Raw genomic sequence first — 26,955 nt, forward strand, 5'->3', positions numbered from 1 at the left:
GATAACATAAAGGCAAAGGAGGAAGCCAATTGCATGTAAGCATATGCAGCAAAAGGATTAATGAAGCTGACTTTTATGCCTTGGAATGATTGTGTAACACTCATCCTTAATAAACCTGTCAATTGGTCTTGCGTATGTCAAATTGTGTTGATGAGTATTTTAAATACCATAACCAGTTTGTTGAAAACTTAGAAACTTGAATGAGTTAGTGCACTGCCTTGTTGTTTATTCACTTTCGAACTTTGGTTAGTCAAGTTGAAAACAGGTTTCATAACATATAAATTAGATATTTTTCAATAATTGGATCAAATGCAATCTTCCCTGAGGGTACAAATTAATGAAATAAAGAGAGACATTTTTATTACAACTATATATAAATTTAATAGATTCCACTCCATGACATGATAAAATACATAATAATTGAAGGATTCTTTATTGATGATAGAGTGCTGGCCCTTATCATATATAACATATTTCATAAGTTAATGGTTACGGATAAATCTCAATTAGTGACCTTAAACCCAACACTCGAGTTATCTTGTAGTCACTGAAACCAGCAGAGAAAATGAGTTTAGCCCATTCTTTCTCAGTTCTTTCTATTCCAGGATACAACACCATCACAACCATATCAATGAAGAGCTGTGTTTCAATTGATTTATCATCCCCCTTTTCACTGTCCACCACCATGTCTATGACAATCACCTTGCTCTTAATTGCCTTCTTGCAGTTCTTCAGTATTTTTACACACTGCTCATCATTCCAGTCATGCATTATCCACTGCATTTATAGGAACAAGAAATGGCCTTAATCACTGAAAGATTTGCATTTTTTTTCTTCAGGGGATGGTAGAAAAAGGAGTTCAAATATTCATTTGATATTGATGTGTGATGTTAATCTTTGTGAAATTAGCAAACCTGAGTATGTTCTAAAACTGGTTAACAAAATCAAATGAGTGGAACTAGTTTTAAAGGAAGCATGATTAACCTGAGCTGAAGGTTTACATAAAGATATATCTATATTGTTGAGTAAACCAGATTTTTGACTTGAAAAGTTAGTCAATTCTAATTTGGTCTTTATAAAACAATAGTTTCATTTGGTCCCTAATTACATGGAAATCTATGTTTAGTCTTTGTTGTTAGTTTTGTTCTGTTAACTGATGATCACATACAATAATCTGATTCTGTCACATGATAATTTATTGTTATGTCACCACTTAATTCAAAAACTTGCTAATTACAAGGATTGAAATCATATTTTCATAAAATCATGGAACAATTGGAAGGGAAAAAAAAAACATTTTTTAAGTAGTAAAACTAGAATTAACTTATTTTCAAGTAAATAGAACACATTTAAACTTATATTAGAGGGGCAGTATTTTACCTTCAAGAGAATGGCATCAGCAGGAGGAATTGACTCGAACATGTCTCCACCAACAAATTTTAAGTTCTCAGTCCCTTGTAAATTGGCAACAACATGTGGCAGATCAAACACAGTGCACTCTAGCTGTGGGAATGTTTGTGCAATTGCCTTTGCCATAGTACCTGTGCCTCCCCCAACATCTACAAGTGACTCCAGTCCTTTGAACACTCCCTTGCATTTCTCAGTCACCACCTTGGCAACCAATTCAGTGTCACTTGCCATAGCATCATTAAAAAGGTGATTAAGTTTTGGCTCACGGCCAGCATAGTCCCAAATTTTCATCCCATGTTCTGTGTGAAATGGTGAAGGGTCATCATTTTTGAACCATGTAGGCAACTGATGCCATGGCTTTGTCAAAGTTGGATCAAGCATGGCATGCAAGAAAGGTGCCATACTTAAGGGGTTGTCTTTAAGTAGTAGAATAGATGCATCAGTCAGAACATAACCCACTTCTAGTTCATTCTCATCGAGCTTTAGTATAGAGAAGAAGCCAGAATGGGTCAAAATTCGCATCAAACGGTAGACGAAGGTAGTTTTTGATGGGTGGATTGGGAGTGAAGCAATGAGTTTTGAGAGTGGCATGGGTTGACCATAGTTGTGTATGATTTCTAGTATGTCCAACTCAATTGCACATTTGAGGGACATGGAATTTATGAAGCTGAATATGTGATTCCAAACATGGGTTTGAGCTCCAAGTAGTTTTGTGCTACGCTCTTCTCTTTGGGCTTCCATATTTTTTCTGCCTTAACTCCTATAGCAGATATCTGTGCTTTCACTTCTATGGAACCTCAAATTTCGTTGGGTCTATTTATAAGGCAAGCTGGTGTGCTATGAACATTTATAAACCCAGGATAGGAACACTAGTTTATCACGTAAAACCTTTGGATTAATATATGTTATTTATATATTTCATATTAACTAAAGATAAAAACATAATAGTGTATATAAGTAGAAAATGTTCATTATCTTAAAATCTAGTTTTATAGAATTGAATTACTTACTCTAATCAACTTTCTTAAAAAACTATCTTAATGATTAAATTAAAATATATTATATATTTCATGTTTTTCATGCGTGTAGTTTAATTAAATGATAAATATGCATATTGAAGTTACTGTGCTCCTCAGTTATTAATTCAATATTACGTAGTGCTCCTCAATTATAAATTAATCCTAATCATGTTTGAGACATGTTACACACTTTCTTCATTGCAAAATCTCCGTCAAAGGTAAAAGATTTTATTTTATCACCGTTGCCTTTTTGTTTTCTATAATAATGATTCTAATAGATAGTATATTTTTCTTCTAATATAGTCTATTATATATCAAAAATTTATTTGAAAATAATGTAATTAAAAAATATAAATTCTACTATTTGTGATATCTAATATTATTGTTGGAGAATGTAAGGTTATAGTAAATTTGAATAATATTGGGTAAATTTACGATTTGGCAGGTGAATTGTATTAGAGTTTTTTACTGAAATAATATTATTTAAAAATAAATTTACTCAAATAGCAACGGCATAAATTTATTTCTCCAACTAGCACCATTTACTGTTTCTGTTTAGAACGGGGCATTCTAAAATCAGAATGAGTTGTTCCAGATTAAAATAACACATGGAAAATAGATCAAAACGAGCCGTTCCAAAATCAAAATTTGCACATAAAAAGTGGAACCAAAACGGGTCGTTCTGGTCTTAAATAAAAAAAATTTATTTTGATTTTCACTTATTAAATACCAAAACTCAGAGACTACCATCAAGTGATTAAATTTATTGAATATTATTATAAATGTAATTAAATAAATTTATTAAAATTCATTACAACAATAAAGATCAATGGTGACGGAAACTGAATTCATGACCAATATTTGGATATATCTTCCTAGTGTGATTGGGAGTGTGACATTAGGAACAATTTTTTTACACGATTATGTTGATCTCTAATGTCCATCTCTGTTCTAATCCTACTAGACTTTGACTGACCCTTGAAAGTTCTGTTGAGTTCTGAATTTGGTTACAAAGTTGAAAGAAACGCAACATCTGAGAAAAGTTTGACTCGCTAGGAGATTTATAATAAGACTAAATGAAATGTGATATGATTGTGGCATGTTCTAGAAAGGTATCCGAAGGATAGTTTGGAGAACTCCGACATGAAGATTATTGGCCTACTAACACTAGTCTAGCTTTGTGGCCAAATCTAGAACTCAAGCGAACTTTCAAAGGTTGGCCAGCAGGATTAAAACAAAGATGAACATTAGAAAACAACATAATCAGTTTCTACTACCATTGATCTTTATTATTGTATTGAATTTTAATAAATTTATTTAGATATATTTATAATGTTAATATTCAATAAATTTAATTATTTGATGTTAGTTTCTGAGTTTTGGTATTTGATAAGTGAAAATCGAAAAATAAAATTTATTTGTAGGTCAGAACGGTCCGTTCTGCTTGCAAAACAGTCCGTTCTGGTTCCACTTTTTATGTGCTAATTTTGATTTTGGAACGATCCGTTCTGATCTATTTTTCATGTATTATTTTTTAATCCGGAACGGCCCGTTTTAATTTCAGAATGACCCATTCCAAATATAAACAGTAAATAGTGTTAGTTGGGAAATAAATTTGCACAGTTATTATTTGAGTAATTTTTTCAAATAATATTATTTGAGTAAAAACCCCAATTGTATTACTAGTATAATCTGTGAAACTTTCTATTTATATAAATTTGTTTAGGAGTGAATGAACTTGTTAAAAAGTTTAGAACTTTAGTAAGATTGACACATGGCCAAACAATACCGATCCGCGATATGTATATTTAGACTTAATTAAGGTGATTCTTATTTACACTAGAGTTTTAATTTGTTATTATATATTATTTAAACTATTAATTAATTTATATAAAATTAGTGAGGCAAATCATTTTATATTTTTATATTTTATTTAATAAAAATATTTAAAATTTATCAGTATTTATTAGATCAATTGATATTATATTTAGTTTTAAATTTTAAAGTATTAAGTTTGAATATTATATTTATTCTAATATTATTTTTTATTATTTAAAAATTTTAAGAAAATGATTTAAGAATGTGTAAATTATATAGATTTATCTTGATAAAAATACATTTTTTGTCCCTTATATTATTAATTAGTGTTAATTTATAGTCTCACTTTAATTAATTGAATCAATTTTTAGTCTTATATCTTTAAAATGTATCTCAATGTTTGATTTTTCGTTTTCTCTATTTAAATACTTAACGGATTTGATATGTATCATATTGACATGATACATGTTATACTGTCATATTACGTGTCATGTTGTCATGTCACGTGTCATGTCACGTGTGCATAATGTCTAGTCATGTGACATGACAGCATAACACGTATCATATCCATTAAGTATTTAAATGGAGGAGATAGAAAATCAAATATTAAAATATATTTTAAAAATGTGAGATTAAATTGATTAATGAGACTAAATTAAATCTAATAAATAATATAAGGAACAATTTTTGTCATTTGTCTTTAAACTTTTTGAGGTATAAAGCTACCTATAAAATTATAATAATACAATTGTTTTTACCTGGAAGTAAGGTTTTTCACGTTTTTCATCAGTTATACAATGCTCATAGCCGACGTATTTAATTTAATCTGATATAGATGAGAACGGATCAATCAGTAACTTGAGGCATCCAATTCAAATCTAACACGTTGCAATCATTGTAAAACTTGGGCTATACAATATGAATTTATTTTGATGACATCACAAATAATTTAATTATAAAATTAAAGGTGGTACGTTATTGTTTTTTTTCCCACATGAATTAATGGTAATCTCCGGTGAACAATTGAACTAATCTCTGGTTTGAAATATAAAAATTATTATCTATATTTTTTGTTGGCGTAAAAAAAACTATATTTTTCATATGAATAAATGAATATTGTTCTAATCTCAAAAGTTCACTATAGCATCGCTTTAACTCTGGATGTCCAATCATCACAATTTTTTCCTTATATACTATTTTTAGTGGCTGATCTAGAAATCTAGAAATTATTGTTAAAAATAATAACTAATAAAAATTATTGTATGTCATGAAAATGAATGAAATAATGTGAGTAAAATCAAAATTCTAACTTCATAAAATACCTAGAAAGCTGAAAATGAAATGAAAGTAAAAAGTGTTAGGCGATGAAAGACAAAGTTTGACAGCAGAACAACAAATTGGAGTTAGTGAGTTGAAATATAAATAATAGGTGGAGAAATTTTTTTAAAAAAAATGCATATTCATATTTACAATTTTCTAAAATTAAAGTAGTATATCTGACACCTCTTACTATAACTTAGGTTTACGAATGTTTCTGACCTTAATTTTTGACATATTAAAAGAAACTTTATATTATATCGTTTTGAAGTTGAAAGTAAAAGATAAGATATGTTATAATTTATATAATATAAATTTGGAGCTATTAGAGTGGTGGTTGGAACTCTTAGGTAAATTTTGTGTTTGGGGGTGTTTTTCATGGATGAAGTGCTTAAGGGATTTTTCTTTGGATGGAGTGTTAGGCAAATTCATTGATTAGAGATGAGGTTTAGGAAAATATGGAGAGACATTATGCATTTTAATGTTATATCTTATGCGATGGTTAGACTATTGATTTAACACATTGCAAATCTATTAGCATCTAAATCTTTTATTATTGGCAACTTTTGACACTAGTGGTAAAATTTGGTCATTGTTTTTCAATACCATAGATCATGCTCTAGATTGATTATTAGTCTACCAACTTCTGTCGATCCACTACCATATGAGTCGAGCACAAATTAGACGACAAATTTCTGAATCATCCCTTATATAGTATAGATTGGGATTGTTTTGGTATGTCAAAAAGTTTTGCATAATTTAAAAATTAAGGTTAAGAATAGTTTATAAATATCTTATTCAAACTCAATAAGATATTATTTAACCACAAAATTATCATGACTTATCAAACATTAAAGCAGACGATACATTATATACATGAGTGAGTAAAATAAACTGAACTGATTTAAACATAAAAATTACACTAAATTGAAAAAAATATTTCTCTAAATTGAATTGAATTGAACATTAGTTTAAGTGAATTGAATTATTTTTTTTATTTCATTGAACTAAATTGAAATGCAAGTTTAAACTGAACTTCAATTTAAATTGTATTGATTTGCTTTAATACTTTAAATTAAATAGTTTTGACTCATTGGTCCAATAAGACACGTAAAATTTTCCCAATTTTTTTATTTTCTATTTGTATTTATATTACTAAAGGAAATATTAAAAAAAACATTTGGGCAAATAGGTTTGATAGACTTCAAGCAAAAAAATTAGTGGTCTCACATGGCTAAACTAATGCAATTTTTCTTTTGTTCAACCCATCAAGACAAATCATTTTAACACTTCTAATTGTTATCCTTTTATATAAATAGATTAGGCTTTATACTTCAGTTTAGTTTTCAAATAATCCAATTCAGTTCAATTTTCAAATAATTTAATTTAAAAAAAAGTTTATTTTTTATAATTCAATTTAGCTCAGCATCAGTTTAATTTTTTTTTCTCACTTCTAATTTGGTATGATGACCTTAACATATATGCAGACCCAAAGGTCACAACCTTTCTTTCTTGAAAAGGATATAAGGGCATCTCCAATGGAAGCAACTCATTTGAGTTGCTTCATGCATTAAAAAATGAAAAAAGTGGTCCTTAGTGTGTCATGTCAGCATTGAACAACTCAAATAGAAATTTACTCCAATGGTAAGAAACTTTAAGAAATTCAACTTTTAGAATTTTTTTTCTAATCATTTATGAACCAAATTTAATTTTCTTATTAAAAAGGACAATTGCACTACAATAAAAGAAAATAAATTATAAGAAAAAATATATAAGTAGATATTAAAAATAAAATAAAGCAATAGTAAATACATAAACATTATACAAAATTAATTTTCATCATTATTATTTTCGAAACGTTCTCAAATATGTTCAATAAGATCTGCTTGAAGTTGGCGGTGTATTTGTTTGTCATGAACGTCTACTCTGCTTTGAAGGTATGTTATTCTAAAATTGGGATGAACACCTATAGATATTTCATATCTTGACATGTCATCATCTACACCATCATAATCAATATAATTTTGATAGGTGTCTCGCTCGTCCTTGACAATCATGTTATGCAATATGATACATGCATAAATTATATTTTTCATTATTGTGGCATCCCAAAAATGTGTCGAACCTCGTATGATTGCGAATCGAGATTGAAGCACTCCAAATGCACGTTCTACATCCTTTCTTGTTGATTCTTGTCATTTGACAAATAATTTACTTTTTCTCCCTGTGGCAAGGAGATGGCCTTGACAAATGTAGCAAAGTCTGGATATATGCCATCTACTAGATACTAACCCATATTATATTGGGTTTGTATTGCACTGTTGGAGCAGTTCCTGAAAGAACTTCGTTAAATACATTAGATGCATTTAACACAGTAATATCATTATTCAAACCTGCAGTTCCAAAAAGTGCATGCCAAATCCACAAGTCTTGTAATGCAACAACTTCAAGAATGATTGTTGGGTTGGCATGATCACCTCGACAAAATTGACCTTTCCACGCAACTGGACAATTCTTCCATTCCCAATGCAATTGAACCTAGCATTCCAGGAAATCCACGTGCCTCTCCCATTCGTAGTAGTTGTTGAATGTCTTCGCTATTAGGGCGTCTCAAATACTCACCCCTAAATATTTCACAAATTCCTTTCACGAATCTTTGTAAGCATTCCACTGTAGTGGTTTCACCAATTCTAATATACTCGTCCAAAAAGTTAGCAGGTGTCCCATAAGCCAGCATACGAAGAGCATTTGTGCACTTTTGCAATGGTGATAGCTAGGCCCCTTCTATGTGTTGCATCGAGCCTCATTCAAAAGTAATCATCATGATTACTTACAGGATCTACAACTCGGAGAAACACATGTCATCGCATGCGAAACCGTCTTCGAAACTGAGTTTTTATGTATACTGGATTTTCAAAGAAATAGTCATTGAACAATCGTTCATGACCTTCCTCACGATTTCGATGAACTACCCTCCTTGTTTGGTTTGATCTTGTGGTGTTGGAAGTTGTTGTTGATAGCTTTGTATCATCAACCGGATCAATTCTTCGTCGGTGTTGTCGTGTAGTTCCTCACCTATGAATTGATCCAAAAGATCATCTAAATTGATGTTTGGATCATCTAAATTGTTGTTTCGATCCATCACGTATCAATCTAAAAATTGAAGAAGAATAGATGGGGATTTTGTGCGAGAAGATGTGAGAATGAGTAGGATTGGATGACAAAGTCTACATATAAATAGTTTTACAACGGCTAGCTTTACAACAGCTAGTTTTATAACGGCTAGTTTTACAACGGCTAATTTTACAACAACAGAATTCGAATTACAATAATAAAAGAAATTAAAACTCAAATACTTCCCTAAACCCTAAGAGAAATTAAAACCCATATTGTTGCTTAAGATAGTTTCAATACTTCTCATGAGCTTCACGTTGAGTCTCATTCATGTTGGAAGTATCCTTCATTATGGTTTCATATGCCAAACGTCTTTCTTGTGCCTCCTTCAACTCAATTAGTCTTGATGCATAGGCATTTTTCTCCTTTATTGCATTTTCTATGCCAGAAAAATCAACAACATTAGTATTGGAAGTTTCTATTCCTTTGGCCTTCCTTTTGGCTGCCTTCTGTCCTATCGGATAGGATGTTGGCGTTGGTATCTCATATTCATCAAGTTCAATGGGTGTCTCTTTGTTAGAAGATGAAGAGTAACCACCTACAGACGTTACCTTCCCTCTTTTTGAATTGTGTTGCATGAAATTAGATTGTCATTTAGGTTCATCTCTCAAAATGACCCATGCATGCTCCATATCAAATTTTTTACCAGTATCTTGGGTGTAAATCTTATATGCGAATGCCATGACATCTTTCTCCGAACTCCCGCTTTTCTTTTGACTAATTGCTTGTTTGTAGCAACCAATAAATTTTTGAACTGCAGAATGAATTCGATTCCAACGTGCTTTTAGTTGAGTCGATTCCTTCTCTGTGAACTTGCCACGGTCTTCATTGTTGTTGTATGCTTATGTGATTCTCGACCAATATTGTCGTAACGTTTGATCAACTCCTATGATTGGATCCTTCAACGTATTGACCCATGACCTCACGAGAATAATATCTTCTTGAACTGAGAACTTAACACGAATTTTTTTTGTTGACGAATTTTCTGCACTTCCATCTAGTTGAATTCCATCGAGACCAATTGGTGATTCGGGTTCACTATTAGGAGTGTCAATATTGTGTAGAGGAGAAGGCCTATAACATGCATTTGGGTTGGTGAGAGGTGGTGGTTGACTAAAAAATTGTGGTCCTTGAGAATTATCACCACTAGGTGGATGTGCTGGAAACATATAATATTGTGGTGCTGACCAATAAGGTGGTGGATTTTGAGAGTTTTCAGTAAAATAAGATGGTGGATACATAACATATTGCAGAGGAATTTGAGAATTTGCACTCGTCGGTGGTGGTTGGTTTTGGAAAGAATTTTAAAAAAATTATGATTGTATTGGTTAGGATCAATTTTTGAGAGCAAAACAAGTAAGATAAAATCAAGAAAGAGAATAAAAGAAGTAGAAGAGAGTTAAAGAGGTCCAAATTTTTTAATTGAATTGATGAATATTTATAGTGATATTTTTCTTTTTCTTTTTTTTAAAAAAAAATTCCCAACGACTACATTTGAATTGAATTGGGTTGGTAGTTATTTTTATTTATTAATTATTTATTATTATTTTTTTATTTTTTATTTGTTTAACCCCAACGTCTTCTTCTTCCAACGGTGCCTTTTCATTTTTCTTCAAACCGTTCTTTTTCTTCAAGTCCTCCTTCGACGCGCCGCCTCCGTTCCTCCACTTCAATGCCACTTGCCTAAACCCTTCTGCCACCGCTGCCGCCGCCGCGTGCGCCAGGTCCAGGTCGAGGCTCGCAAAGCTTAGGAAGCAATTCGCATCGCAGCAAGCCAACAACGGCAGAACGTCCACCACCGTCAACGACAGCGTTGTCGGCTCCGGCTTTAATCCGTTTCGCTCCGATCAGGTCTCGCGGCAGAACGTCCAACCACGCACCTCCGTCATCCAACCGCGTGCCTCCGCCATCCAACCACCGTCTCACCACCGCGTCTCCTTCTGTTCACAAAGATAAGGAACGGTTGCTTCATTAAGCAACCCTCTCTCTTCTGCAAGAAACTCCTGCTACCACGTCACACCCCTTCAATAATAAAAAAATTGAGGTTGGGATTGCTTGATAGGCCAAACAACTTGTATTGAAGTTGCTCAACTAACAAAGAACACAGTTGTCCAATGACTACCAAAATGCATGTGGTATAGCACCTAGCTAGTGCTAGTCAAACATCTTTTTTATAGAACTAAAGACATGTATAGTGTCCATTGTCCAACCTAGAAAAGAAAGTCTTTCGATGATAACAAAATTTATCAAAATATTGAAATGCTTTTAGAAAATATCTTTGGGATCCACATTAAATTATTCGGTCCATGTGCCCATTGTTTTATTATTTCCATGTCTGCTGCATTAAAATATCTTTGAGACATCATGCCAATTGCTTTCATAAATTAGTTTCCATGATGTGTCGGCAAAATCTACAGTTTACCCATTACTCAAATGGTCCACCGGGGAACAATGATGTCAAAATTTTTAATTGAACGGTCTAGATTAATCTATTAATATCTTAATAAAAATATAAAAATTAAATGGTCTGGATTAATTTATTAATATTTTAATAAAAATATAAAAAGTAAATATTGTAATAAAATGTTTCCATTTTTACCATAATCAATGTAACATCTCCATTCAAGTTACGAACTTAACCACACCAGCCCTTGCTGCACTTTTCGTTTTAACACGTTTAATAAGAAAGAGTTTTGTATCAATTAATCTGGACCATAAACGGCATACCTAACTTTAGGTTTCACAGTTTTTTTTTAACATTTATACTCTATTATTATATATTATTTTTTACCATTAGATGAAATTAATATATATATATATATACTTAAATATATTTTCAGTCTCTCAAATTTAAAATAAATTTATTTTTAATGTCTCAAATTTAAATATAAATTTTTTAGTTTTATAATTTTCAAAGATTTTATTTTAATTCTTATACTTAAATTTTATTAGAAAATTTATCAAATAATATCACATAAAATTTATCTACAAGTATAAAACACCACATTAAATCTAATTGATACTGTATAATTGTCTCAAAACAACTAACAAATAGCTCGAAGTAACAACAGATAACTTGAAGCTATCAACAACTCGCTCAAAGTGACCAACAACTCTTTTGGAACGACCAAAATTCACATTAAGTGACCCAAGTTAGCGAACATTTCTGCACGTTCTCACTTCCTCACTTACTCACTTTGTGTGACCCTCCATGGACACTCTAAACGATCAAGCTCAGAAAACATGCATGACCTCCAAGAATAATTCATCAACTCATGGAAAGCACTCAACAATTCAAAATCCTCCCATCCAAAACTCAAACCTTGCATACATCTCATCATATACCGTCCACTAACAACCTACAACTCATAATTGAAAAAAATTGCAACATGCAAGAGTTTTAAGCAAGATCATCAATTCTTACGCCTTCACCAAGATAATCTCAAGAAATGAAGAACACCAAATTCTATTTTCTAATTCTATATGAATGTTTTTCAAAGCATGAATCAATAGATTAAAAACAATTACAACTTAGAAAATCAAATAACAAATTTTCTTTACCTCGAATCTTCCAGAGAAGAAGAAGAAAGGAAGGAAACTCGAAAAATCTCAAACTCTTGTGCGGTAACTTTTCTCTAAGATTTTGAGCTCTTCAGCTTGAATCTCAACTTCTACCACGTCAACTAGTGATCAAGGGAAGAAAAGGAATCTTTCAGTGGAATTTGATCATCAATCGAACTCTGTTAGCTCTTAGAGAACATCTCTCTAACTTCTCTTTAAAATTCTAGAATTTTGAACTTATGAAGTTCATTATTCAGAATTCATCTTCTATATTGTTGCCCTCATTAAGCCAACTCTCAGGCACTTAAACTATATCTTCTATAATTTAAGTTTAGAGTTATCACAACTCTAACCTCTACCTCAAAGTTACAAACTATAAAACAACACAAAATATATTATTAATTACATTTATCATAATAAACATAATTAAAAATGCATGGTGCTATATTAATGCCTTGTGAATTATTTTCAGTTTAAAATTTTCTAATATTATATGTTTTTCTTGAAGAACTAAAATGTTAGAATATTTTTTTATTATACAGGATATAGAATAATTGTTTGTATTTAAAAGTTTAGATGTAAAAATAATGTGAAATTTTAATTTTATTTATTTTCTTATAATATTTATTTAAAATTATTTTTTTTTCATTTTCAAACAAATATTCCATTTTTATAGTTTCGTTAGAAAGGTAATTACGTTTATACTTTTTGGACAAAATATTTAAGTATTATTCATTTTCTTTTTAAATAATATCTTTAATTTATTATTAATATTGTTATTACTATTATGTGAGAGGTTATAAATGATTTTATTTGTGATAGATGACTTTATTAGTTTTTTCTTTATGTAAGATTTAATTATAATTATTTGGGAATTAACTAAGAATATTTATTATTAATTTGTAAATGGGTTACAAATATTATATAAGGATTAATTGACAATTCAAAATTTGAGACACATCAAATATTGTTTTTCCATTGTTATCTTTGTATATTAAATTTTTCTCTATTTTTTTTATTCACGCTATTATTTGTTAAATTTGAAGCTTTGAGTGAGTGAATCCAAATACATTATTATGTAAATATTTTGGAAAAAAAATTATTTTTCTCTTATATAAACTTATATTCTTCAAAAATGTTTGAAAATATATTTATATTAACATTATATAAAATTAAATTTTGATAAATTTATTAGATTAACTTTAATTTTTATTTGACCTCGTCTCAACTATTTCTGCCTCTATCCTGTGGGATGTAGTTAGTAATGGACAAAATAAAGGATAACGTCTACCAATCACTCTGTTTTATGTTCCAAATTAACCAAAGGACTACATGAATTTAAAATGGTGGGGTTGACGAATTTTATGAACCTTTCCCTCTTAATTCTCCTCTAAATAAATAAAGGAAATAGTAACAATTTTTCCTAAATCTTTCTTTCTTAAATTCCTCCCTCGCACGTCAAACAAAGAAATAGTGTGATTGATAATATCAATGTAAGATTAATCAAAATGGTTGTACTATTTATAAATTTAAAATTGAAATATATATATATATATATATATATATATATTTTATAAATTTAATATGAATCAAACTTGTAAGTTTCTCCATGTTGATGATCATGAACTTTCGGGTTCATGAATGATCTTAAGCTTTTTTTTTAGTTCTCGTGCCTCAATAATCATGAACTTTTGAATTCGTGGGCAATTTTGAGCTTTTGAGCTCTTGCACATTCATAATCACAAACTTTTGAATTCATGAATGATTTTGAGCTTGCAAAATTTAACCTTTTCATGTTCATGAACTTTTGGGTTCGTGCATGATTTTCAGCTTTGAAACTCTTGCACCTCAATGACCACAAACTTTTAAGTTTGTGTGCAATTTTGATCTTTTGAGCTTTTGTGCCTTCTCCATCATGAACTTTTGTGTTTGTGCACATTTTGAGTTTACAAGCTCTCACATCTCAACGACCACAAACTTTCAAGTTCGTGTGCGATTTTGAGCTTTCGAACTCTTATGCCTTCACAATCACGAACTTTTGAGCTATCACTCAAGATCGCAACTACAAATTTTGGAATAACATTAGGTGCCAACCCCTCATGATTGCAAGTTTCCAAACACCACAACTACATCACAAAATTAATAAAACTATATATGCAAACAAACATAGACAATATGTCTTAAGAACCAATTCAAACACACTATTTAACAACACACTACACCAAAAATCACACAAAAAAAGAGGAGTTTATACATAAGGCACATCAGCAAGAAAATTTTCAATCATTTCATCATCCATGTTCTTTGCAGTGGTTTCAAAATTGAAACCATTTTCACTTAGCGTTGGATTAGACAAGACATCGGTTACCAAAACTCCATCAACAACAAGGACTTCAACCACAATCTACTCGGTAGCGGGCTGGACACAACCACCCTCAACAACAAACCTTAATGGTTTCCCTCACTACGACAACTTGGACACTCACCCCAGGCACAAAAGTCTCTTCTTTCAATTTAACAACCTTATTGGCCACCTCAGCCTTGACCACTACCACTAGCCCCTTAAGAGTGGTCTTTGTCTCCTCATCGTCATCCTCATCAAGGATGTTAGCTTCTTTCAAAAACTCCCCTCTAAAAATATCAAAATCAACATTCAACTTACCATAGAGGAAGTTTGGCACAAAAAATACCACCTGACAAATAGCTTTCTAAAATCCTTTTACGTGCTCCTCATAGTAGACTCCTCCATTGCTAATCTTCTCACCCAAAACTTGTCTCTTTTCAAGGGTGAGAGCACTTACCTTATCAACAAGCCTACCACGGTCCACAAGCAAGCCATCCCACTCAGCAACAAGTTTAGCTACTTCAACAAAATGAACTCCCTTCTCCTCTAATAGCCTTTTCTTCTCACCTTTAAGGTAGGCACACATCATCACTGACATGGATTTATCAACATAGAAAGCCTTTAGCTTGACCTTCAACATCTTGATCTCTTCACTCTTGATGGCGAGTTGCTCTAACTCCTCTTTCTCCTGAAGTTTCCCTTCCAATGCATTAAAAGTACCTAGAGCTTAGGACCTCTCCCCAACAACTTTAGCTGCATTATCCTTTCAACGATTGCACATCCCTTCTCCATCCCACAACATAGTAACAAAAGAAACCATGGCCTTTTAATGCGCCACGTATGTTGCAAACACCTAGGAGTTAGCTCAGCGTGCCTAAGCCTAACACCTACCAACCAGTGAACGAGTCAACATCACTTTAGTCGCATCCAACCCTTCAACCGACCATGAACTTTCCACCAAGCGACGATTGAATTCGCTTAGCCAGTTGAGTTGGTAAAAGTTGAAACTCATCTTGCCTATGCTACATAGGGAATTTGCCCTAGAGTCAGTCAACAAATGATCCAATCTTTGCTCTTCCCCTTATGGTTAGGAGCAGAAAAGAAATGGCATGCTCACATCCCACTGAGGTGGTCTCTACAAAGCCTTCACTTGCTTTCGTCACAGCATGATCTAAATCCCTACCAAGGTTGGCTTGTTGAACCCACCAACCTTGAGGAGCCATAGGCCCTTTTCCCTTGTCTATAGCACCAACAAGCCCTATCGCAACATGTTTATCAATTTTCCAAGTTATGCCAATATCCTTTAACACTTGCACTTGAGACGAACTTTCCTCCTAGGACTTTTTTTGCAACAACAGACCATAAATTCTACTCGAATGATCCAGTAAACCTATTTTCCCTTGTTGAGCTGGTCCCCTTTGACAATTGAGATAGGAAATGGACGATCAATTTAGCATCAACCTTAAACTTAGTTTTCAATTGCTTCCACATACTTTTCCCCATCAAATTTGTGAAGAAACCAACACCATTTAAGAAAAATGGTACAACAACTAGCACAAACAAAAGAAAAAAGGAAGACCACCAAAGACAATCGCACTCACCACCTAAAACTTGATCCAGATTAGTAGCGCTTGACAGCATAAGAATAGCCTTCACATCCAAGGGATGAAGCAACTTCACCAGCTCGTAACACTCGCCAACCTCAACCTTTGTAATCTTCATTTTCCCTTAGCTCACGCGCTCGCAATGTAACAAATAAACAAACTAAATGACGTCGCCAAAATATCGTACAATAGAGGATGATAACCTAGAAATCCATCATGCAACGAAACCACAATCAACACATACAACAATTACAAAAACACAAGAAAATACAAGATGAAAAAGAGCTCACATCTACCCCTAAGCTATCTTAGTGCCTTTAGTGGCAATGCCACCATGATCTGTCGCTTGCTCGGAAGACGGATCAACAACAGCCATATCTCCCCCAACAATAGTTGAAACTTCAAATCCCTCAATCTCCACAAGAAAATGAGCCTTCCCAACTAGCCCTTCAAAGACTTTAGCCTCCTTAGTAGCCACAAACAAATCATTCCACATATTAGACATATCTTTCGTATCGCCCTCATTAGAAAGGTTAGCTTCATTCATTAGTTTCCCCTCAACAATGTCAAAATTGAATTCAACTTCCTACAAAGGATGTTTGGAAAGAAAAATGCCACTTTCTGAGCGATCTTTTGAAAATCACATGCATACTCCTCAGACACAGCCTTTTCCAACACCTCCAAACTTACCTAGTAGTCCCTCCTCTATGCAAGGAGCAAAAGCTGCTTGAAGGATAGATTACCCTCCTTGTCAGCAAACTTGTCACACCCTTACAACAACGCATCTTTCTCAGTTGTAGCCTATAAATAGAACTCCTTTCAAGAATGTCACACTTGTGTGATCCATTAGGCAACATAATTGCTAGAAGAACATTTGATTATATATACTGGCCAACACTTTCCCATAACACATAAGTCTTGCTAGGCCATTTATCAAGCTATTTCCTTGAGAAATTATCATTTATACTCAAAAGGAGGATGGTGGTGTTGTTCTTGTAATTCATGTTACTTGTAATTACTTCGAATCTAGATATTAGAACTAGATTTGCAACTCAACAACTTGAACATTTGAGCCACATAGGCACTACTTGGTATTGAAAGTAGGAAAAAATCAACAACAAAAAAAATTGGATTCAACTTTCAAGGTTACGAAGCTTTCGAACCTACCATCAGGTCACAAGATTCCAAGTTGATCGAGATTTTGAGCTCTTCAACGATTACAAGTTAATCTCTCACCATTATGATCACAAGTTAATCACTTTGCCGAAATGACACTAAATTGATTATTTCAAACTTTCGAGATCTTTAACAATCACAAATTGATCTCTTAATCATTATGATCACAAACCAATCACTTTTTCAAAATGATCACAATCATAAATTGATCTATTTTCCATTACAATCACAAGTTGATTACATTGTCAAAACAATCACAAGTTAATATTTTTACCATTACAATCACAAATTGATCACTTCAAACTTTTGAACTCTTCAACGATGATAAGCTAAAACTTAAAAAATTGTTGACTCACCTTATACATGACGCATATTTATAGCAAATTATAAAAAATAAACAGAAGATTAATTGGCATTCAAGGATAAAGTTTTGTTTTCAGTGGACTTGTCAAAATGTCAAAGTTTGAAAATTGCTCTGTACGTGCAGGACCGATTTTCATATAAGTCATGAACTTTTTTTGTCCTTTCTAGCTTGACAATTAAGCCAAATTGACCCCTTTTTTTAATTTTGTATAAATTTTAAATTTTTATAAAAAAAATATATATATCAAACTAAATAGGTTGAATAACTAATAGTTTAACAATTCGTCGTGAATTGTTTGATACATCAAATAAGGTAAAATTAGTCATGTACATTTGAGTTGTCTAACCTTATTTAGTTTAATTAATACACCAAACTATCCAACGGAGTCAATTTTGATATCTAGTTTTAAGAATAAGTTGTTATAACTTTTCTATTTGTTTATATTTTTACTTATATTTGTTTTAAAAATAAAAGAACTTTTTAATACACACAATTTTCATGCCAAATGATTTTTGAGTTTTTTTCTTAACTAAGTCCGTATTTTTTTTTTAATTTTGTTATCAAGTCTCTGGACATAAGTTACAAACCATCAAATCCAGAAACATGATTACAAATATTTAAATAAAAATCAAGAACGTAATTACAAACATTAAAAGATTAAAGACTTGTGGTGAATGTGAAGACACTTAATATCAATAGAGAAATTATTTGAGTGATCACATAGCATGCACCCATCTTTTCACACTTTGTTGATACTATGGATAAACCTCTATGAGAGACCTCAAACCTAGAACTGGAGTTATCTTGTAGTTACTGAAACCTGCAGAGAAAAACAACTTTGCCCATTCTTTTTCATCTCTCTCTTTTCCAGTAACCAATACCATCATCTCCATATCATAGAAGAGCTTCGTTTGATCTAATAACTTGCTATCTCCCTTCTCATCATTTCCTATCACCACGTCTACGATAATCACCTTTCCTTTTTCTTTGCCACCAATTGCCTCTTTGCATCTCTTTAGTATTTTCAAGCATTCCTCGTCGCTCCAGTTATGCATTATGCACTACGTGTCATTCAAATTGATTACATCAATCACGATAAATATTAATTAATTTGCGATTTAGTCAGAATAATATTTTGTTTATGTGCAAACATGCATGCACACGCGTGTGTGAAAATTTCTAATAATAGTCCTCGGATCACAGTAAAAAAAAATTGCATTGAGAGTAAAAAGCATCTTCAAACCAAACATGCATTGTTGATAATATTCGGATTCATCGAATACCCATTATCCAACTTACTAATAATTGATTAACGAAAAAATTATTTAACCTAACTTGATGTAGTGGCAGCAACAATATTGATTTCACAGAAGATTTTTGTAATTGGATTTTAACTTTTAACATTTACATTTTTTTTTAATTGTGATTTAAAGGCTATATAGTTGTCATTTTTTGTTTCTCATTTGTAGCAAAGCAAGAGAATCAAGAAGATAGTTAATATTTAGATAATATATACCTTCAACATAACGGAATCGGTGGAAGGAATTGCTTCAAACATGTCTCCTTCAACATACTTGATGTTCTCTGTTCCTTGCAAGCCATCAACAACATGTGGTAGATCAAGTACAATGCACTTTAGTTGTGGAAATGACTTGGCAATAGCCTTGGCCATAGTCCCTGTTCCTCCCCCAACATCAACCAATGACTCTAGTCCTTCGAACACTCCCTTGCACTTCTCAATCACCACACTAGAAATCAATTGAGTGTCATAAGTCATGCCATCATTAAAAAGGTGATTAAGTTTGGGCTCACGGCTAGCACAATCCCAAAATGTCATCCCATTTTGTGTGTGAAATGGTGTAGGGTCTTTATTTGTGAACCAAGTAGAAAATTGAAGCCATGGGTTGATCAAAATTGGATCAAGTATGACTTGGGACAAAGGTGCCATACTAAAGGGATGGTCCTTAAGGAGTAATCTAGATGTATCAGTTAGGGCATAACTCACTTCTAATTCATTTTCAATGACATTGTGTTGAGAGAAGAAACCATTATGAGTCAAGATTCGCATCAAACGGTAGATGAAGCTAGTTTTTGATGGGTGGATAGGTAGTGAAGCAATGAGTTGTGAGAGTGGCATGGGTTGACCATACTTGTTTATGATATCTGGAATGCACAAATCCATTGCACATTTAAGGGACATAGAATTTATGAAGCCGAAAGTTTGATTAAAAATGTGGATTTGAGCTCTAAGTAGTTTGGCAGAATGGTTTTCATTATCAAATTCCATATTTGACTACCTGAACTAGAAGCTAGATTTGTCATAGCAATATCTCACTCTCCATGGGTGCATTTATAATGCGATCATCTAGTGTATTATTAAATAAGAATATCATAGCAACCTCAGGCTCCATGGTTGCACTTTTATTTAATTTATTAGGTAAAAATATAAAAACCATTATTACCTTCAATTATTGACGATATATGGAGACATCTTGAAGTGGCAATAATTTTGTTTTAAGTTACCGAAAACTATATATTATTCTTCACACTTTTTCTGTTTGTAATGATATACACGTTTATTCTAGTTGGAAAAAAGCAATATTCTCTTGTAGAAACTCCCGCCAATATCTACTTAAATCAACTCACGACAATAAACTGATAGATACTAATAGGACAAAATTCATTAAAAAAATTGTGAAATCTTGAATTTTCCCTCTACATCTATATATAAAAATGATTCCTTATTTTCATGCACATAATTTATGAAATGTTTTACATCTAAACTTTAAATAATAAAAAATATATTAAAAATTAATTATTCTTATAAATTCAAAATCTTAATATTTGAAGATCTAATATCAATTAATTCAATAAATATTAATAAATTTTAAATATCTTTACAAAAATAGAAACACAAAATATATCAACTCTATTAACTTTATACAATAAACACATCTCATAATTTTACAATTTTTAATCAATTTTAACAATTAATAATAAGGGCATTAGAAATCGTATTGCTGGCTATCCTCATTTAAAACGATGTGCACGTGAAGGTTTGAACTTGACATAAATTACTAAGCCAACTTGACATAAATTAATCTTCACTTGTACGAAAATTTGATTAATTTTACCATATTTACTTAAATTTGTTTTCTTTGACAAATGTTCATTGAGAAATTTATCAAATAGTACTCTAAATCATAATCTAAATTTTAAACATTAATAACATATTCCAATTAAGATAATAGCACAAACTAGGTAGTTGGTAATATGGCCCCGTTCACTCATTACTTTATTCAACCAAATCCAAAGAAGATCTTGATGGCCCATTCCCACCATGATTAGTCTCCACATTTACCTGCTCTGCCATTTTGAGATATGCCTTATCCATGCTATCTGTTCTACCATCTTGCACATTGATTAAGCCAAATTATTTCGTCTTGGTGCAAAAATAATAATTTGTGCAAGAGTTTAGTCAAAACCAGTTTTGTGCATTTGATGAATAATATCTACGTACATTCAGTTTTCCCACAGCCTTATTCACCATTCAAATGTCTACGTACATAAAACGAGCATGCCTATTTTATGCGGACGCCAGATGTCAACAAAATATATGCAAGTGAAAATCAGTTGAATTAAAAATACATTGGAGTGCTTAATTTTTTCAAAATCTTACAATGGACTCCATAAACTGGCAGAGCCGCGTGACACAAGAAAATTATCAGTCGCAGTTTAATGCTAAATCAATGCAGGATTGAGATGCCTCCGGCTCTATCGTAATCACCCTAGACCACATTTTTATGGCATTTGCCAGAACTACCTTCTTCAGAACAAGAAATAAATTGAAAAGGAAAAAAGAGAAGTATATATAATTGTAAAAGCTGGACAAAAATTAGAAGACTCAACAATCAAAATTTTTCTCTCCTACCCGTAACAGCAAATGCAACTACTGTACCACCCTCTGTCTTTCACCAGCATCCTCCCGCTCAACCTGAAAACAATGAAAATCGAGGTTGCAATATCAGGTCTTGAACCTAAAAGATATTATAGGTATTTCAAACATCTCTACTCTATCAATGTCAACAATGAAGAAAATTACTCTTAATATGGAATGTATTTTAATTCAACACTGTATAGCACTCATGCAATAACTTTGGCATTGCTTTTGCTTTTCAAAAGCTACTTTTAAAAGTTAAAGATGGAATGAAACTACCAGGTGCATCTTATTCTTCCAACAAAAGAATATTAATCATAAGATTACAACATGTGTTTGGCATAGTGATTTGATATATCTCTCGGAATGTAGCTTTGGTAAACCCAAAACAACAAAATCTAAATAAATTTCAAGCAAGAAGGAAAATTATCGACATGGATTTGATTTACAACATCAGTACATGGATAGCACGTGCACAAATAACATATTGTTTAAGTAAACAGAGGATTGGCTTTTGTAAAAAGTTTGAGGGATAATTTCAGTATATATTTCACTATAGTATACAATCAAGTTACATTATACGGCAGATGGTTGCTGTCAAGCAAAACAGAGAGATAAAGGAAATAAAAAACCTAAACATTAGCTACTAATCAGATCCTATAAAAAGGGGAAAAAATATCCTCATAATAACAAATATACAGCTAATCACTCCTTAATTTTTGGAATTAACATAATCCCTTGAACTCAGAATCCTTTAAACAAAATCCAACAGCTTAGTTAATAACTATCTTCAAAAAAATAGGGGCATTGCTGTATTTTCAATCTTGGAAAAAAAACAAAAATGTTTCCACTTTCTAGCATAGTCTATCTTGACAGTTCAGAGCACTGAAAAATTGCAATCTATGGCATCATTTATTTGAAAACAACAATGGGTATGGCTTTCAAATTATAACTGAATGTCCACAATTATAAATATTGGAAATATGATATGCAAAAGTTCCCCAAAGTTAAGATTGTTCGCAGAAAGTAATTCATAGAAATACAATACCCAATAGCATTTAAAAGCACCGACTGTGTTTTCATTGAAGGAAATGTTGTATAATTACCTCAACAATGACCCTTGGCTTCTTTGATTTAGAATCAAGGCCCTTCTTCTCAACTCTCTTTGAAGCTAAAGCCATTTTCCTTTTAGCTCTACTCTGATCAACTGGTTCTGCCTCCTCATCATCAGCACTCCCATCTGCATTCATAAGATTTATAATGCTTTTTTCTTTTTGAACATGTAACATTGAAACTTTGTCCAAACTCATGAACAAAGATTCCTTCTCAATATGGAAGGCATTCACATACAATACAACAAACAACAAGTAACAAATAATCAACACATAACAAAGTCATTGCATGCAACTGAGCATTTCAATTACTAGCCAGGCAGCATTCAGCATTGTATGTGACTGATAATGTGTTTATTTTGTTTAGGAAAGAAATTAGAAGATGTATGATTGTACATTGTAGAACAGTAAACATTGTTTTTCATATTTTTCCTTTTATCCTCACAATTACCATAAATTTATGATTAACGATTAAAAGACTTGGAAGATCTGATTACAGCGTCAAATCTAGAAGAAATTAGGAATATGAGAAATGACTAACCAAGAAATTATGCAGACAACAAAATTCTCATATAAAATTTTCGGCACTCAGAAGTTGAAACTAAAGTAAGATAATACTACCATATCTATCTATTATTTTGTACCCAGCTCAATGAAGAACATGCATAACATGATGCACACTAAACTACATCATATCATGCATCTTAGTTAGAATCCTCGAATCAGAACTTCAATCAGGCAAAAGCATAATCCTTCTTGTTGAGGGAACAAATATTTAAAACAAAAAATAATGGGAACCACATCCCAATCCACTGTTTCATAATAAATAAAAAATGCCATCCATATTTTAACAAGTGAAAAATGTTCAATGCATGTTGCAAAACTTCCAAACTAAATTTTACCATTTTCATCATCATCATAATCACCCTGAGACTTAAAAGTTGCAAAACCACCAAAATCCTCCATGTCTTCTTCCTCTTCTAGTTCATCATAACCTTCTACATACTCTATCTCTGGTTCCTGTTCCATCCAAAAACAAAATATTAACAAATTGAATAGACTAGGCACATTAAAAATTTTAATTCCAAAAAGTTTTTTGGTAAACATAATTGACAACAAACAAAAATATGGATAAGTGAACACATACCTCTTCATCCTCCTCTTCATCAGCAGCTTTAAGTTTCTCCATATCAAGAACTTTATTGTACTCTTCAAGAGGATAATTGTATATATCACTTTGTTGATAAACACCTTTTTGAAGGCGTTCCAATAGCTCTTTTTCGATAGACTAAAATATTGAAAGGCACCAATGAGTAAAGTGATAACAATATACTACTTGATTTGTATGAATAACATTAGGATTAACTATGTAACCTTCTCTAATAAAGCTGCTTTTTCAGCCTTCTCTTCTCTTCGAGCCTCTCTCTTCTTCTCTTTCCTTGGAGTTGTCATTATTTTCTCCCTGTACAACAGCAACCACAATAACCAATATGATAGACTGTAACGGAGAAACTTCTATGAACTTTTAAGAAGAAAACAAACAAAAATATAGATAAATAATATGAAGAATTGTCATATGAATGCAACATAATGTAAGATCTCACCTCAAATATAAAACCATATTATAATTCAAAATAATATATAGATGTGTAAATATAACAGAAAGGAAAATTACCTAAAAATGTCACAGCAACCAAAATAAATTCTAATTAAAGTTCTGGAAAAGGGAGCTTATCCTCAAAGAAAACCGGAACAAACTGATTAACACTAATAATAATTAATGGTGTTGAAAAATGAGTGGTCTAGCCTTCTAGGTATGTGGGACAGAGGGAATAATATATTACTAAACACTCAGAATGGTTCAATACATAAACAGATCCTACAGGACCTATATTTCTATTTATATTAATTATTGTAACTACAACATATACATGCTTAATTCTTTGCTTTTGGTGCATTACAATATGCGAGCAATTGACTTCTAACAAGTGTTTCCTAATTAAACAAATATGTTACAGGAAGTAGATCAAAAGCAGGAAAAACCTGGACAAATAAAGTCAATCAGAATATAGGGTAGCACAGCCTATCTGCCCCTCACTTGTAAATGTGCCCCTCTTTAGAATACTTGTCACAGAATGCATTTTGAAGAATAAGTTTTGGAATGTAATTAGATGTCAAAATTACCAAAAATAAAGTATGCAAACCATTTTAAAATATTGGGTAAAATTTAAAAGTGAAGAGAAAGATGTAAAATTACAACTACAAGTGGGAGATTCAATTTCTCCCTGAGCTTAAGTAATATAATGTTACTTCCCCTAAAATGGATGTTTAAGCACCAGAATTAAGCATGATGATAGTAGCTGAACATTTACTTGGCTTGTCTGGCTTCCATTATCTCAAAGGAACAGACCAAATTTAGCCCAATGTCTATGCCATCAGCAACTCATTTATTGAAAGAAAATCAGATATAATATGGCAGGGCTTAGAGGTTTTACTCCATGCGGTAAAATTCAGTGACAATCTTATTCATTCACAGAAAATTATATTTCCTTCACACACATGCATAAATGCATTCATCAGATTGGTTATTCAAACGTTCAGAATCAACATACAGGAATCAAACAACATGAAATTCAGAGCACCTAGAGAACAAGTTTCTTACAGATAAATTAGACACTGCTTGACATGATAAAACAAAATGTAAAGGAGAATTTGATTTCAAACCTTGTCTTCAAAGCAAGTTTCCTCATACGTATCCGCATCTGGGTCATTTTGGTCAAGCGTTGCTTTATCTTGTGTATCAAAAGTTTGGGCCAATACATCTGCCAAAGTAGAAAGGTCAAATGCACATCCAATCTCGACAATCACTAACCAGTAAAACAGCAAATATTTAAATATGGAAAAGACTACATAGATCCACAGTACCAGATGTTTGTCTATGACTTCAAGTGCCTTCTCGTAATTCCTAGGCAACTTTACTCTTTCCCACATATCTTTTGGTATATGAGCCCTTTCTATGGTTTTCATGTAAAGGTAAAACACTCCTGCAGCACCCAATGCAATCACATGATTATTTCCATACTCTGCCATGAATACCCCACTTATTGCAATTGCCATTCATCAGGATAACCATTAGGTGTTTGTTTGGGAGATTCCATTTGAATTTATCTTACTATTTAAGCAGAAAATTAAAGTTAATTTAGGAAAATGACTTTAGGGTGAAGCTTATTAAACTAAGCTCGTTGAATTAAGCACCCATGACGTAAAATTTGCACATAATAACCTCTGGTTAAATAGGCACTCATTTAAGATGTTTACCCCATCCCTTAATCACGTATACATTACACACAACAGAACCCGACCAAATTATTCCATATGAACACATGAAGAATCAAAAAGCACAAACAAAGTGAGACATCAAAGACAATTTACTACAGGGCCTCAATAACCCGTCTTCTAGCGGGTTCACCAAAGAACCAAACATTAACCTCAACTCAACCAAGGCGTGAAGTTTCATTCACACCCACAAGCATTTCAACACTGAGCATCAATTTCAAGCCAAAACCTAACCCAGAAAAACCAAAAAAAAAAAAAAAGTGCTTGTAAGCAAAAGTACCATTGTCCTCTCGAATGGTGGCATAGCGATTATTAGCCAAAGGGCAAGAACTTCGGTTACAAACCCCAGTCACGTTGTAAGGGTTTCTACAAAAATTCCCCGTCGTAATTCTACAAAAGATAAAAAGTGAATGATTGGTTTGAGCTCGTGACAGTAACATCAAAATTACAAAACCATGAATCAGAAGAAAGGCACTTACTTGGCCATAAAACTGCAATGACCGTGCCTGATAAGTTGCCATACGAGCTCGCCACCGTGCTCCATCGTTGGACCAAAATTTTAGGGTTCTGTTCCGGTGGTGTCGTTTCGAGGTGCAGGGGTTCAACGGTGGAGGCTGCGACGACACGAAGAAGGACGTCGTTTGGTTTGCAAAGTGAAAGAAGTAGGGGCGGCGCAGTGAACGATGGAAGAGAAGGGTTCCTTTAAGACACGACGGTGCCCTCGGTGATACCCTGTCGTTTTTTAGGTTTCACTTCAGGGTTTTGTTTGAGGTTTTTGGTCAT

The 26,955-nt window shown here is 32.4% G+C and overlaps 3 protein-coding genes across 3 annotated transcripts; all 3 read right to left on the reverse strand.

The window, feature by feature from the left end:
• Positions 1-334: 334 nt before the first annotated feature.
• LOC109805860 (putative O-methyltransferase 3) lies at positions 335-2,246 on the reverse strand. The gene is made up of 2 exons (XM_020368114.3): positions 1,381-2,246; positions 335-777 (listed from the first exon to the last, which is right to left on the reverse strand). The coding sequence occupies exons 1-2, from the start codon at positions 2,149-2,151 to the stop codon at positions 490-492; spliced, it is 1,059 nt and encodes a 352-aa protein (XP_020223703.1). The 5' UTR covers positions 2,152-2,246; the 3' UTR covers positions 335-489.
• Positions 2,247-18,381: 16,135 nt separating this feature from the next.
• On the reverse strand, positions 18,382-20,143 carry LOC109806004 (putative O-methyltransferase 3). Its single transcript, XM_020368331.3, has 2 exons — positions 19,304-20,143; positions 18,382-18,848 (listed from the first exon to the last, which is right to left on the reverse strand). Exons 1-2 carry the CDS (start codon positions 20,072-20,074, stop codon positions 18,543-18,545), a joined length of 1,077 nt encoding a protein of 358 aa, XP_020223920.1. The 5' UTR covers positions 20,075-20,143; the 3' UTR covers positions 18,382-18,542.
• Positions 20,144-21,416: 1,273 nt separating this feature from the next.
• On the reverse strand, positions 21,417-26,942 carry LOC109806006 (MAK16 protein-like protein). Its single transcript, XM_020368332.3, has 9 exons — positions 26,652-26,942; positions 26,453-26,562; positions 25,762-25,880; positions 25,561-25,658; positions 24,211-24,298; positions 23,984-24,124; positions 23,739-23,856; positions 22,831-22,964; positions 21,417-21,781 (listed from the first exon to the last, which is right to left on the reverse strand). Exons 1-9 carry the CDS (start codon positions 26,714-26,716, stop codon positions 21,737-21,739), a joined length of 918 nt encoding a protein of 305 aa, XP_020223921.2. The 5' UTR covers positions 26,717-26,942; the 3' UTR covers positions 21,417-21,736.
• Positions 26,943-26,955: the final 13 nt, after the last annotated feature.

Source organism: Cajanus cajan, chromosome 8 (genome assembly GCF_000230855.2).
Source record: "Cajanus cajan strain Asha chromosome 8, NIPB_CcT2T_4, whole genome shotgun sequence".
Taxonomy (NCBI): domain Eukaryota; kingdom Viridiplantae; phylum Streptophyta; class Magnoliopsida; order Fabales; family Fabaceae; genus Cajanus; species Cajanus cajan.